The 15,761-nt window shown below is 44.1% G+C and overlaps 1 protein-coding gene across 3 annotated transcripts in view; it reads right to left on the reverse strand.

The window, feature by feature from the left end:
• The window catches only part of DNAH6 (dynein axonemal heavy chain 6), a 254,336-nt gene that overhangs the window by 51,208 nt on the left and 187,367 nt on the right, over positions 1 to 15,761 (reverse strand). For all 3 annotated transcript variants that reach the window (XM_058683523.1, XM_058683522.1, XM_058683525.1), the window contains exons 57-61: positions 15,002 to 15,166; positions 12,953 to 13,020; positions 8,637 to 8,817; positions 4,268 to 4,447; positions 2,283 to 2,516 (exon numbers count right to left, since the gene is read on the reverse strand). In XM_058683523.1, coding sequence (XP_058539506.1) covers positions 2,283 to 2,516; positions 4,268 to 4,447; positions 8,637 to 8,817; positions 12,953 to 13,020; positions 15,002 to 15,166 — 828 coding nt within the window. The remainder of the gene's footprint in view (positions 1 to 2,282; positions 2,517 to 4,267; positions 4,448 to 8,636; positions 8,818 to 12,952; positions 13,021 to 15,001; positions 15,167 to 15,761) is intronic.

A 15,761-nucleotide genomic window follows, 5' to 3' on the forward strand; every position in this document is an offset into this window, starting at 1 on the left:
TCGCCTAATTGGCAAGAATCACCAGTACAATGTTGAGAAGAAGTGGTTAGAGCAGATATCCTTGTGTTGTTTCTGATCCTAGGGAGAATGCATCCAGGCTTCCACCATTAAGTATGTTGTTAGTGTTGGTTTTTGTCCATGCCCTTTACCTAGTTGAGGGAGTTCTCTTCCATTAATAGTTTGTTGAGTGTTTTTATGATAAAAAGATATTGGGTTTTGTCAAATGCTTTATTCTGTGTCTACTAAGATGATCATGTAGTTTGCTTTTGTATTCTATTGATTTTATTGATATATAGCATTTATGATAAAAATGGGAAATACTAGTATTAACATATGAGTAACTAAATAAAGTGACTAGATAAAAGATGTCCTCCAAACACATTTCTAAAAAAAAAATCAGTCAAGAATCATTCTAATTTCCTCGTGGTAGAGGAAAAGAAAGTTTAATAAAAAACTTTTGAGAAGTTTCTTAAGATGATTTCTAATTTTAAGTTTTGTGTTTTTGTCTTTCTTTTACTTTAGAGAGAGAGAGCATGAGTGGGAGAGAGGGAGAGGGAGAGACAGAGAGAGAGAGAGAGAGAGAGAGAGAGAGAATCTTTTTTTAAGATTTTTATTTATTTAATTTGAGAGAGAGAGTGCATAAGCAAAGGAGGGGCAGAGAGAGAGGGAGAGAGAATCCCAGGCAGGCCCTGCACTGAGCCTGGGGCTTGAACCTATGAACCATGAGATCATGACCTGAGCTGAAACTGAGAGTCGGACGCTCAACTGACTGAGCCACCCAGGCACCCCAAGAGAGATAGAGAATCTTAAGCAGGCTCCATGCTGAGCATGGAGCCTGATGTGGGGCTTGATCCCATGATCCTGGGATCATGACCTGAGCCAAAATCAAGAGTCAGATGCTCAACTGACTGAGCCATCCAGGCACCCCCAATTGTAAGTTTTGTGTTTGATGCTATTTAAACATATTTTACATTTCTTTTCAAAATATGTTGTTCATGAGAAGTAGCAGGTGGTACTGGAATGGATATGGGCTTTAGAAACTTAAGACATAGGTTTGAATGAGACTCTGTCATGCATTAGTTATCTGATTCTGGAAAGTTCTTTAACTTTTTCAAGCCTCTGCTAGAGAAAACTGTAAACAAGGCTGTTAACAGAGTGCCATGAGGAAAGAAAGACAATAATGCACTGGGAAGGCCTGGCTGAGTGACTAATAGTCAGCAGTAGAGTGAAGTGGGCAAGAGTGCAAGCTCTACAGACTGACTGTGAGAGTTCCAGTGCTGGTTCCAAATCCTATTAAGTATGTGAACATGACAAATTAATCTCTCTGTGCTTAATTGTCTATCTGAAGGCTGGAGACAAAATTAGGAACTCACATTAAGAGGAATACTAAGAGGAATAAATTAGCTGATATACATAAAACACAAAGCAAGCCCTCTGTATGTATTAACTGTGATTATGAAGTTAAGATAGCATTAAGAAAGCATTAATAGAATATGAATGCATGCAAGATGGGTGGGGAGTGGGGAGAAAGGACCTCTGGTGGAGAGGTCTTGTCTGGGTTTGTCCTGGGAGCATAGGGCACTGAAAGTCAAATAAAAAAAGCATGAAGCTCAACCTCCCATCAATACACTGAGGCTCAAACACTGGCAAACAGGTGCAGATGTCATGTCTCCAGGGACCAAGGGTGGGGCTCAAGATTGGGAGGATAGAGCTAAGAATTTAAAGTGGGGTTAAGATGGAACTTCAGTCAAGAGTTGTGGGGGCATGGCTCACTTCTGTGGCTGACCAGGTCTGTAGTATGGAGGTGACATAGTCCAGCTGAAGGGGCTGGAGAAAGTTCGATAGAAAGATGAATGCAAAGAAGGCAAGTGCAGCAGAACTCGTATTACGGTATTGCAGGTGACAGTCCAGTTATATTACGTCCTGTGCTTTATAATGAAAGCTGTGTCCAGGGAAGAGAGAGTCATGATTGCCCAAACAGTATTTCCAAATCTATGAGTTACAACATTATTGAATTTTAACTCTTCATATTTGTAAGATGGTCAACTTTTCAAAACATGATCACATCTACTAGTTCATTGGTTACTCCCCGAATCCCAGGACACGGCTGCATAGAAATTGCACAGACATTGCTGAGTGACAGCCTGGCCCATTAGACCCTCAGTGCCCACATCGCTGGGCCACACAACCAAATGTATAACCTTCAGCCACTACAGAGCATTGGTAGGTGCTTGTGGGCTCTATTTAGAATAACATTTGCAATCCAAACGTGAAACACATACCTTTTCTAATCCTGCAGAACCTCGGAGAAAGAAATTCCACTCGGCATCAGTTAGGCTTTCTTGCTGACGCATGATCTCTACACACAGCATAAAGCTGTAGATGAGTTTATGTTGCTCAAAGAGTCCTCTGGAAACATTGACGTAAGCGGTTAGAAGCGTTTGTTCCAGGAGTATTTCCATGCGCTGCTCTAGATCGTCTGACTTTACAGATGTTTCAATTGTTGTATTGAACAACTGTGTGAAAGAGAGCTCTATCAATGTCTTGGATTTAATTCAATTCCTGTAGAGAAAAAAAAAATCCCTGCTCCTCACTCCCGCCCTTCTTGGCCCTGTATTTTGTGAGTCAGTAGCAGCACAGGAGACGAATACTGTACTATGAAAAAGCCAGAATTCATCCCAAATTGATAAGTGATATTTATTTTCTGCATTCTCCTTTGTTCCCCCCCACCCCATCTTTCAGCAATGAACCACTGCCAAACACCTAACAATATTCAAAAAGGCATCATCTTGATGTGAGGCAGAAAACTGGAAAATGGAGGTGAGCTGGCAGAACCAGTTTTTTCATGTCCTTAACTCAAGTTTGATAATCATTTTGGGGTGAGAGATGTAAGGGCAAGGGAAGGTCATGTGCACTTCTTGGCACTTCTCCAACATAATTGTTAGGATGTGGGAAGAATGTGCTAGAATCTTCTCTGAAATTTAAGGGAAAGCCCTTGTTAACTCTCCCCAAAGTTTGGTCGACAAAGGGGAATGGAGTTGTTACTGTAAAACACTTAGAAGAAAAGAGGATGGAGCTTTCTTTAACAACCTAATGAGAAACAGAGAAGTTAAAATCCAGTGGAGATGTGATGTTTCGTGCCAAAATAAAACACGGTGAATCTTGATACACCCTAAATAATTTCAACGTGACATGCAGTTATGAATGGCTTTGGGAGATGATGCCCAGGCCAGTTTGGTCACGTACAAATATGTTTAGGGTCTCTAGTTTCCCTTCTAAACAGAAGAACCCCAGTGCATTGATGATTCATCCCATAGCCCTTTTTCTGTCAGCCTGAGATATTCTCAGAGCATCTTCATTTTTATTTCCTGAAGGAGATTTTAAAACCTTGGAAAGCATGAATTCCAAAACCTCCAAAACCATTATGAAAGTCATTTAGGTGGAATTCAAGGATTTTCTCATCCTGTGACCTTGCTTAGTTTAATACCTGCCAACGAAAGGAAGGAAGCAGAGACATGAGAACAGCAAAGCCCTGTCTTTAGAAGCTGAGATCTGACCCCAGAACAAATGGTTTTTAAGGCTGCTAAAGCAAATGCACATCTTGTGGGAAGAGAGCCCAGGCGCGTCTAAACACCATGCCTCTCATTTCTTCCAATTATTCATTTCCATTCTCTCCTGCAGCTCCTCTTGCTGCTGGACCCTTAACTATAACCTGAATTAGACACTTAGAGGCAAAACCAAGTTCGGTCTAATGTCATAAAAATTCAACTGCTCTTTTACGGAGGGATGGAAACAGACTCTTTATTCATGAAACACTAATTACGTAGCAGCACGGTGGGGAGGCAGGGATGGCTGAGGCTTCATTTCTGCCTTCTGGGAGGTCAGAGACCAGTAGGTTAGAGAAACCCACCACCCAAGGCAATGTGGAGGAACTGCCAAATAAGACATAGCGAATGTTTTCGGTAAAAGACTGGTGCAAATTTTTTGCTACCCTTCCCACTGACAAGCAGAGTCTAAATGGGTTAGTCGAGGAGGTCAAGAGTAAATCTTTCCTTTCTTCCTCTACAGTTTTCTGTGCATGCTGAGCACTTGAGTGTTGAGAAGACATGGCAGGTTGGTTGCTCTTGAACCAAAAGACTGAACCCAAACTCCTAGAGGGTTTTACCTGATAAATAGACTCATGATTTGTCTGAGTCAAAAACGTAACTCAATGGGGTTTAAAGGGAAACCAAAGACATAGATTTCACAGACAAAACAATGTACTTACCTGTTTAAAATATTTTAATGAATACTGATACATAGGATCTATTTCTGAGAGGCTTGCAATAACAAAGTACATAACAGAGCCTTGAGTGGCTACTGGACGATACTTCTCACGAGCAACATTTATCATCAGTTCAGTGGACTCAGCTTCCTTTAGCCTGATTTTAATGGCACCTGAAGTGATCTGAATAAAGATACAAAAACAAGTTCTTAGGTTCCATTTTTTAAAAAAATGGTGGGATTTTTGGCATATACCCAATTAGGTCTAGGACAGAAATAAGGATATAGTGACTTAGTGATTACAATAATAGAATAACTGAATCTCAGGACCAAGCTAACCACTGTCCTTCCAGAGAGGGGGGTAGGCAAATGGGAACAGCTGACAAAAACAGAGCAGTGCTTCTCTGAGATTCAAATCTGATGTGTTTCTGAAAGGGACACCTGACCGAGTACTCCCAGATGCTTCCTGATTTCCCCCTGAGCAGTCCTGAAATGATGCAGTGTTCACATAACAGAAGAAGGTATGAGGGGAGAAGGGGCATCCATGAAACTGCCCCAAAGAGGGGGGTGGAGAGAGGCTGGAAGGAAGTGGTGTCATATCCCATTCTGGAATAACAAGGAAGACTAGCATTCTTTCTTTCCCTAGCGTTCATAGGTGTGAGGAACATAAGGAAACCTGGGGATAGTAGCTGTTGTTTGCAAAGGATTATAACCTAAGTAAGTTGGAGATATTTTCAAGGTCTTTGCTGTTCTTTGCTGTTCTGTTTCAGGTTAGTGGTTCTGGAGAGCCTTTTGGCCAATGGGTTTTCTAAGATTCCCTTCTCTGTCTCCCTCAGTCTCTCTATATTGCTATCTGTCTTTGTCGTCTTCTCTCAACCCCCATTTTTTTCAGCTGTGGATATCCCTGGGTTGGGAGGTTTGTGTCTAGAAAGTCAAAGAGTCTAGGGCAGGGACTAGAAAAATCACTATGTGAACTGCTGTTTAGTATTTGCTCTATTGACAGGAGAGCTAAAAGGGGGTCTAACAGGCTTTCTGTCTAGACCCCACTGCCCAATGGAAACCTAATGTGAGCCACATATATAATTCTGTCTTTTCTCAGTTTATTAAAAGTAAAAAGAAACAAGTGAAATGTATTTTAACAATAATTTTATTTAGCCCAATATAACCCAAAGTATGTTGATTATAGCAGCATAAAATCCATGTAAAATTACTGAGATATTTCTACTTTTTTTTTTTTTTTTAGATTAAGTCTTCGAAATCTGGTATGTAACAACACATCTTAATTCAGGTTAGCAACATTTCAGGGGCTCAATATCCACATGTGGCTAGTGGCTAAATTAATTCTAGACTGTCCACCCCTGTCCTCCAGGAAAGGGAAGGGAGGGACTCAGCTTTTTCCAGAAACCAAAGGCTCAAACTCTCTCTCTGTGTTGACCCCTTAGGAACCTGAGGGGACAAGAAAGAGCAGGGCTGCATGGGAAGCCTCAAGCTCAGTACTGGATTCAACTAGAACATTTACATATGAGTAGGAAGAAGGAAGTTGATATGGAAGCAGTTGGATCAAGGAGACCTACCTGCAAACAATTCTTTATTTTGGGGGGAGCTCGAGGCCCTGATAATGAAGACTCCACCAGGGCTAAAGAGAAAACAAAGTGGACTATTTTCTTCTTTTTGCCAGAGAGTATTAGAATTGTTTGTATATATTTCAGTTGAGTTTAGTAACTACCTATAGGTTTTATGCCCAAGAGACTTGAGGTCTCAGCAGTAATCAGGGAATATGATACATATTTTAAAATGAAGGGTCTGGGAGGTGCCTGGCTGGCTCAGTTGGGGGAGCATGTGACTTTTGATCTTGGGTTCATGGGTTTGAGCCCCATGTTGGGTGTAGAGATTACTAAAAATATACGAATAATAAACAAACTTTAAAAAATGAAATAAATTGAGGGCTTTGGGAGGTTAGGGGAGTATAAAGTACAGGCAAGAAATGGCAGGAAATGTGGCCCAGGAATAATCGGTCCTACCTCTGCCCTGTAGAAAGGATATCTGTAAGGCAACTCCCTGCAGACACAGAAAGAAACCAGCTTACAGAGAAAGAAGGCAGTCAGAACACATGTATCTACCTTACTCCCTATTGAAACCACAACAAAATTATAGTAAAGGGATTTTTAAAAACAGTGCAAACTCACAAAGATAGGAAGAATGGAAGAGGAAATGCCAATACAATTTGAGAACCAGAAAGCAGAGAGTAGAATGGTAAATGACTTAGCAGACCCAGGAAAACAGTTTCCTAGGCTGCAAAGGGGAAAACCAAGAAGTCACTCAATTTGTAAAATACAAATCCCCTTCAAAGGCTTAAGAGGCGTCCAAACACTGGAAGGGGGAAGGGCCTAAAATAAGCATTGGTTGATAGACTCCCAAGTCATCTCCCCACCACCAGTCAGGGGATTGCCCTTAACCCCACTCTGACTGGAAAATAGAGGTTTCATCCCTGGGGAAATTCAAAGAGAGGCTTAACAAAATTTTTTTTTAATGTTTATTTATTTTTTGGGGGGGTGGGCAGAGAGAGAGACACACAGAATCCGAAGCAGACTGTCTGTGCTGACAGCTCAAAGTCCGACATGGGGCTTGAACTCATAGAGGGTGAGGTCATGACTTGAGCTGAAGTCGGACACTTAACTGACTGAGCCACCCAGGCACCCCTAAAAGAGAGGATTTTTTGATGGAAGGAAGCCAGGCACAATTGAGGGCCTGGTTCCGCAATGAAAACAGAGATTTGGTAAGTGTATACATGCTGAAGGGTGACGCTCTAGCCCTTCTCTCCTTAGCCCCTGCAATACTCGCAGCCAGAACTTCGTATTTCTAGGCAATGTAAACATTGGATGTTTAACTATAATCAGGATAGAACTACGGTGGGAGGCTGGGGGATGAGAGGAAAGGGGGTATGGGGGGGTGTGGGTGTGGTAGAGGTATAGACAACAGTGAATGTATAAAAGAAAAACTCAAGAAGTAGCAATATGAGTCTATTATTTGAGGAAAAGATGTAAAACTCCAAATAACCAAAACAAAAAAGAGATGAATGTAGCTGTCTTTATGGAGGAAGTCGTGGGGGGGGGGGTGGGGGTGGTGGTGGGGCACACCAAGAAGGCAGGGAATCCTATCACAAACCTTGTACAAATAGCACATTCTTTAAGCAATTTGTGTGTAAAGTTTTGATGGCAAAAAATAAATGGGTTAACCACCAACTTCCAGAAGCTAAAAACCCGAGGAAGAATGAACGGCAAGAGGATAAAGAGACTGACAAAGAGAGGAAAGAAATGGGAGCCCCAGAATTACTTGTTTGTTGTTTGAATACGGAGATCGTAAAGAGACTGTAGGATGTAAAGCAGTAAACCATTTCTGATGTCAGTGAAAGACAAAGAACGTACCTTCTGTACTCCCTGTCAAAGGGTTTTTTAAAGTAAATTATTTTCTGTTTCTCACGAATGGATGAAAATCATTTTACAGGCTATATTCTCAGTATACTTTTAAAATTGTGGTTTGAATCTGCCAAACAATTCAGTGCAAGATTATGCGTTTAATGTAGACCTCCTTCATCTTACTAGCAAGACATTTTTACTGAACACCAGTTATACGCGAAGCACCATGGTGAGCCCTTGGAGAAGGAGTATCAAGCTGAACTGTTTGCCGATTCGACACCAGATTGAACAGCCTAACACGAGAGATGAGACATGTAATTAGATTATGGTGACATAAGGTAAACAGTGTCAAGTGCTATAAAAGAGAGTCGGATGAGTCGCTACTGGTGTTCTAAGGAGGAAGAGATTAATTCCAGTTGGGGATACCAGGGAGGCTTCCTGAAGGGGTGACATTAATGTGAATATAATTGTTTTTCCTTTCAATTTACACCTTGTCCCGGTTCTTTACATGCTTTATTTTAAAAATGCAGACAAGATGAGAGAAGCTATTGTGTACAGTTTCCCTTCTCTTCCACTGGGGGGTGAGGGACCCTGCCAGTGGGACACACTCTGGTGCTACCCCAGCAGCCCAGGTGCGGCTGCCATTCTTGCTGAAAAGACTTTGCAGAATCCTCAAAAGCTGCAGGTGTAACTTTTGCAGTAACACATTTTTTTAAATGTTTTTATTTATTTTTGAGAGACAGAGAGAGACAGAGTGTGAGCCGGGGAGGAGCAGAGGGAGAGGGAGACACAGAATCCAAAGCAGCTGTGCTGACAGCTCAGAGCCCGACGCAGGGCTCCAACTCGTGGACCGCGAGATCATGACCTGAGCTGAAGTCGGATGCTTAACCGACAGAGCCATCCAGGCACCCAAAAAACCAAGACACTTTCTATAAATACTCAAAATATTTTACTTGCCTTTGAATCCTGGAGTGTGTCAATAAGTTCTTCATTGTCCAGAATATTTCCTTCAGATGTAAAGAGCATTTTCAGGATTTTCTCTTCAATAGTTTTCAGCTGGTTTTTATCAGTGTTTATTCTCACAATGAGCTTGATTCTTTGTTCTTCCAACTCGGGTTTCTCAAGTCGTACCACATCACTGGAACCAAGGTTTGAACGCTTAAGTTATGACTTTATTATTGCCCTAAAGTTGCTTCTCTTTTTCTTTGCTACTTAGCTGAGTACTAATGCTACTAGCCATGTCCTAATGCACAAGGCCCCTCTTTTGCTGGGTTTATACAGTGGCTATTCACTGAATAACATGTTAGTTGTGATTCTTTAGCTTGTATTTCAAAACTGACACCCTACCACAGTCCCCATGGCTTCTGCTCATCTTCTCTCACCTGCTCAGTGCATGATCTTTCTAATCATTCAATTTCTGTTTCTAATGCTTGCTTGTACCAGGCTGAATATGGTGCCTGGAATATTCTTTTTATGGGAGATGCTGAAATCTCACCACCTCCATGAAACGAGTCTTAATGGTGTCTAATAAAGGGGCCTTACCTCCAGCTCTGCCCCTGCCCAGACATGGGAACTTATGTCTCCCTTTATTTGTCCATGCATAATTTGCTCCCAGCCCCCTGTTTGTAGGAGCTCATCTTCATTAAGCATCACTATGTGCCAGGCCCCCTACTCAGAGTTTTATGTGGATTCTCTCTTTTAATCTTTGAATGCTCCTTTGAGGTAGGCACTGTGGTTACCACCCCAGCTTGCAGATGAGGGAACAGACCCTAGTGGGTCACTTTCTGAGGTCACGTGAGTATGAGAGGCAGGGCTGGGCTTGTAGCTGGCTTAGCTGACTCCAGGGCACATGCTATCACCCACTAGGATGAACTGCCTCATAGAATAACCCACTGTTCATTTGATACGTACATACTGAATTCAGAAACTTTAAAAATTACAATATGGACACCATAAGAAATAATCATCTCAAATTCATTTGTTCAATAACTTTTTCAGAAGAGAGGGGTATACAATATAACCTGGAGATTTTGTACTCCATGACCAAGTCTCATCATTTTCCCTTCTCTGAGCACTTGGCCTGTCTCAGACAGAGTAATGTGCTGACAGCTGGTCGCGCAACTAAGCTTAACTTTTCACGGGAATACACTGGTATGGGGAGTTCCGGAAGATGGCGGCGTAGGAGGACGCTGGGCTCACCGCGCGTCCTGCTGATCACTTAGATTCCACCTACACCTGCCTAAAGAACCCAGAAAACCGCCAGAGGATTAGCAGAACGGAGTCTCCGGAGCCAAGCGCAGACGAGAGGCCCACGGAAGAGGGTAGGAAGGGCGGCGAGGCGGTGCGCGCTCCACGGACTGGCGGGAGGGAGCCGGGGCGGAGGGGCGGCTCGCCGGCCAAGCAGAGCCCCCGAGTCGGGCTGGCAAAAGCGGAGGGGCCGGACGGACTGTGTTCCGACAGCAAGCGCGACTTAGCGTCTGGGAGGTCAGAAGTTAACAGCTCTGCTCAGAAAGCAGGAAGGCTGGAGGACAAAGGGAGGGAGAGCTGCTGAGCCCCCGGACGGACGGCAGAGCTCAGCTTGGCGGGGAACAAAGGCGCTCGCCAGCGCCATCTCCCCCGCCCATCCCCCAGCCAAAATCCCAAAGAGAACCAGTTCCTGCCAGGGAACTTGCTCGCTCCGCGCAAACACCCAACTCTGTGCTTCTGCGGAGCCAAACCTCCGGCAGCGGATCTGACTCCCTCCCGCTGCCACAGGGCCCCTCCTGAAGTGGATCACCTAAGGAGAAGCGAGCTAAGCCTGCCCCTCCCGCCCCCGTGCACCTTGCCTACCCACCCCAGCTAATACGCCAGCTCCCCAGCACCAGAAGCCTGGCAGTGTGCAAGTAGACCAGACGGGCCACCCCACCCCACAGTGAATCCCACCCCTAGGAGAGGGGAAGAGAAGGCACACACCAGTCTGACTGTGGCCCCAGCGGTGGGCTGGGGGCAGACATCAGGTCGGACTGCGGCCCCGCCCACCAACTCCAGTTATACACCACAGCACGGGGGAAGTGCCCTGCGGGTCCTCACCACTCCAGGGACTGTCCAAAATGACCAAACGGAAGAATTCCCCTCAGAAGAATCTCCAGGAAATAACAACAGCTAATGAACTGATCAAAAAGGATTTAAATAATATAACAGAAAGTGAATTTAGAATAATAGTCATAAAATTAATCGCTGGGCTTGAAAACAGTATACAGGACAGCAGAGAATCTCTTGCTACAGAGATCAAGGGACTAAGGAACAGTCACGAGGAGCTGAAAAACGCTTTAAACGAAATGCAAAACAAAATGGAAACCACGACAGCTCGGATTGAAGAGGCAGAGGAGAGAATAGGTGAACTAGAAGATAAAGTTATGGAGAAAGAGGAAGCTGAAAGAAAGAGAGATAAAAAAATCCAGGAGTATGAGGGGAAAATTAGAGAACTAAGTGATACACTAAAAAGAAATACTATACGCATAATTGGTATCCCAGAGGAGGAAGAGAGAGGGAAAGGTGCTGAAGGGGTACTTGAAGAAATTATAGCTGAGAACTTCCCTGAACTGGGGAAGGAAAAAGGCATTGAAATCCAAGAGGCACAGAGAACTCCCTTCAGACGTAACTTGAATCGATCTTCTGCACGACATATCATAGTGAAACTGGCAAAATACAAGGATAAAGAGAAAATTCTGAAAGCAGCAAGGGATAAACGTGCCCTCACATATAAAGGGAGACCTATAAGACTCGTGACTGATCTCTCCTTTGAAACTTGGCAGGCCAGAAAGGCTTGGCACGATATCTTCAGTGTGCTAAACAGAAAAAATATGCAGCCGAGAATCCTTTATCCAGCAAGTCTGTCATTTAGAATAGAAGGAGAGATAAAGGTCTTCCCAAACAAACAAAAACTGAAGGAATTTGTCACCACGAAACCAGCCCTACAAGAGATCCTAAGGGGGATCCTGTGAGACAAAGTACCAGAGACATCACTACAAGCATAAAACATACAGACATCACAATGACTCTAAACCCGTATCTTTCTATAATAACACTGAATGTAAATGGATTAAATGGGAATACACTGGTATGAGAGTGTTCAGCCATGTCCTTATAACATGTCCTTAAAATATGGTGAAATGCCCTTTGTCTGCCTAGCAGAAGTTAAGCAAGTTAGCAGTTGGCAGGATAAATTCTTAAAATAAACAAGGAAAACAAGACTTAAACTCAGTGATAATAGTAATCAATCAGGATGATCTTGACTCCGTTTTTTAAAAAAGTTTTTTTAATGTATGTTTATTTTTGAGAGAGAGAGAGAGATAGACAGAGTGCAAGCAGGGGAGGAGCAGACAGAGGAGACACAGAATCCGAAGCAGGCTCCAGGTCCTAAGCTCTGAGCTGTCAGCACAGAGCTTGATGTGGGGCTTGAACCCACAAATCTTGAGATCATGACCTGAGCCAAAGTCAGATGCTTAACCGACTGAGCCAGCCAGCTTGACTCCATTTTGACTTGACTTGATGAATTTGACTTGATTTTTTTTGAACATGGGTCAAATTATATTTTCTTTTAATGTATGTATACACACACACACACACACACACACACACTCACATACATATATACACATATATCCTCATATACACATATAAAATTCATTGTTAAGTAATATCAATATTATTATTTCAATAAATATTAAATGTTTTTTGTCTCCTAAGCCTCTTGGCTAATTCTGATAATTAATCAATATTCATAATCTCATTTTTGGGAAATGGAGACGAATTACAGAGTATACACTGAAGGAGCGTATTTCATTTTTTTGAGGTGGACAAATGCAGGTAAAACTGTACACTAAGAAAACACCTAGAGACAAGTAAAAATAGGAAAGATCTATTTGGGAGTAGCATTCTTCCCCACTGGTGCGGAGCAATGCATCTCTAGGAGCCACAAGACGACTGACTTCATTCACTTGTCCAGGACTGGAAAGCCCAGCAGAGGAGAAGAGGCCGGGCTGGGCTGCAGGCCTGGCCCAAACCGTGGCTGAGAATTAGGGGCACTTCCCTGACCTCCTTGAGAAGACTGTGGACAAGCGTGGCAGCTGCAAAAGTGACAGGAGATACAGAACCTGGCCATTTCCTACCCTCTTTATGACTGAGGACTCATGACTGCTGCTTCCACACATTAAAATGTTTTCTTTGTCAAAATTTCTACAAAATATTAGCAAACCTTTGCTCCCCCCCCCCACCCCCGCTTTTTTCTTTACCTTAACAGCTGATCCTCCAGACCTGATTTGGTTACAGTGAAATTGATGATGGTGACTTTAATGCACACCTGGAAGAGAAGCATAGGTTTACATAAAAATGCTTAAATTCATACAAATAAAATAAGAAGGGCTTTCTTTAGTGGAAATGGCCCATTTTTACCCAACTGGATGTATCTCAGGTCTAACTGTGAACATACCCACCCACCCACAAACCCACCAAGCATATCGTGTCTTACAAAAATCCTAATACGGTTTTCCCTGCAGTGTAAGTGACAGTCTTGTTCGTCACAGGCCACAGATCTTAGAATCCTACATGGTGCTTTAAGGAAAGGTGAGCCAGCAAAGGGTTAGAAAGGTTGGGTTCTGATTCCGGGTGCCCCTTTCATGTGTGTTGGGCAAGCCGCTCATCCATGCTGAGCTTCGGTTCCTAATACTTAAAAAGTGGGATGCTAATAGTTACAAGTCATAGGGTAACTGCAAAGACCAAATGAGATAATAAAATCACTTAGTCGTAGTGACTTGTGCATAGTTTGTGCTTGTTAAAATGAAGCTATTATTGATATTAAATAGAGCTTTACACATTTTATGTCATCATAACATTTCAATAAAAAATTATTGCTATAATATTACTTGAGTAAGTTAACAGCTAAAGAAAAAAAGTGTTTGAATGTCCTGTATGTTACATGCTATTCTTATCTAATCTAAGCAAATCCTGAAGTAAGCTTTCTCTCCACTTGGGGCTCCAGAAGACGGGATCACTGGCCCACAGCCGCAGAGCTAGTGTTGGGTAAGGTGTGCGATGCTCCCTCCCAAAAGTTAAATGCGTGCGGAGGCTGTATGTCGGCACAGTGGTCGCTTCTCTGCACTTTACAGTGGCACTTGGGACACGGGCTCTGGCAGCGGCTGTGTGAATGAAACCCCTCAAGGCTGACAAGGAAAGGCCTACCTGGGCTTTTGGCGGCATGTCCCTCCTCTTACTCAACAAGTGTGCCAGTGTCATGTCACCTGAGTGTGTTCAGTGACAGGCCACTGTGACAAATTCAGTAACTGAGGTGAACATGGCACTGTCTGGAGGGTTTATGCAAGGATTTTATTGTTAGGGGACCGGGGTGAAGGAGTAAGTTTCCATTTGTGAAGCTGCTTCCCTAACTGCTCTGTCGGAGAAGGGGAGAGGCACCAGGCTGGGGTGGGGGGGGGGGCCCTGCAGTGTGTGTGGCTGTGCCTGGAGCTGTGGCAGCGCGGAGGGATGGCAGGGGTGGAGCGAGCCCTTGGAGCCCTTTGTGGGAAGGGAGAGGAGGCCCAGCTGTCTTCATTTCTGCTGCAGCTGCCTTGGGCTCTGCAGTACCAGAGTAAGGGTACTTCTGGATCCTGTCGTGGCTCAGGGACGTTTGTATGGAAGTGAAGCACACACAGACCCCCTCAAGGTCTAAGGGCATGAGGGAGGACAAGATGCTCCCCGCTCCAGAACTCTAAGTACAGACACCCTGGATGTTTGAGTCCTGACTCTCCAAAGTGCCAGTCACCAGATGTTTCCAGCAGGCAACTTCTTTATTTGGGGCTGTATGCCAAGGGTATTTGCACATGTAAACATAGGCATGTCCCCCCTCCCCACAGACTCTCAGTGAAGCCCTGGTTCATTTATGAGCCACCACAAGAGGGGCACAAATGGCCTTGAGCTGAAGGAGGGAGAAGAATGGTTAGAAGGCAATGCTTCCCTGTGTTGTGCAAGCAGCTGTGGGCAGGGAGGGAGAAGGTGACAGTGCTGCAGAGGTGCAGAGGGCAGCACACCGGGCAGTGGGCAGGGTGGCAGACAGGGGAGCAGCGCCTAGGGACCAGGTGGGGAGAGCTTGAGTCCAGCTGAATGGCGAGCAGAAGGGCAACGGGAATCAGAATCAGGACTCAGAAGGGAAGCAAGAGTGGAGGACAGTGGAAGGAAGGGGAGTGGCAGAGCAGAGGGGGAGGACAGAGCTGGGAGGACCCAGCAAATGTCAGACACCATCACACATAATAGTCCGCTCAGGCTGGGAATTCCAGACCTGCAGCTCATACCTCGGGCAGGTAGTGGGGATTTGGCAGTTTGGTTGTCATGTAGAACCTGAAGTTTTTGTCGTAGTCAATGTCTGAGTCTCCGAGGCGAATGAGCAGCCGCCCACCGCTCATGAAAGTCTGCTTCAAAAGAATGGGTTCTAGAGCTGGATCCAAGTTTTCTTTAAGCTTAAAAGTTAAAACACGAAAAACAAGCCATTAAAATGGACGGCATCAACCTTTCCAAGTTCCTTAGGCCTCAAAATCTACTTTGAATGAGCCACTTTCCAGGGGCTGGATAGATATTTCTTATTGTATACTCGCCTAAGAAAGTGAGAGCATGTGAGGGCAATACAGCTGTTGAGACTAACTGTGCCATTCATCCCCATAAGGAAGAGTCCAAGAAAGGAGGGTCTCTGCAGGTGGTCTTCCACGGGACCCAGACAAATGATGTGTTCACTTTTGTGGCTGTTCTAAGGCAAGAGATAGCAGTCTACCACCCGCAGGCCAAATCTCACCCTCTGTGGCTTGTTTTTTTTGTTTTTTTGTTTTTTTTTTTTTTAATGGCGCTTAAGCTAAAAATTTTCACCCTGTTAGAGGGTTATAAAAACAAAACTCTAAAACCAAACCAAAACGAAGAAGGCTATTTGTTTTGTTTTTTTTTTCAACGTTTTTTATTTATTTTTGGGACAGAGAGAGACAGAGCATGAACGGGGGAGGGGGCAGAGAGAGAGGGAGACACAGAATCGGAAGCAGGCTCCAGGCTCCGAGCCATCGGCCCAGA

The sequence above is a fragment of the Neofelis nebulosa genome, chromosome 9, assembly GCF_028018385.1.
Source record: "Neofelis nebulosa isolate mNeoNeb1 chromosome 9, mNeoNeb1.pri, whole genome shotgun sequence".
NCBI classification, from domain to species: Eukaryota; Metazoa; Chordata; class Mammalia; order Carnivora; family Felidae; genus Neofelis; species Neofelis nebulosa.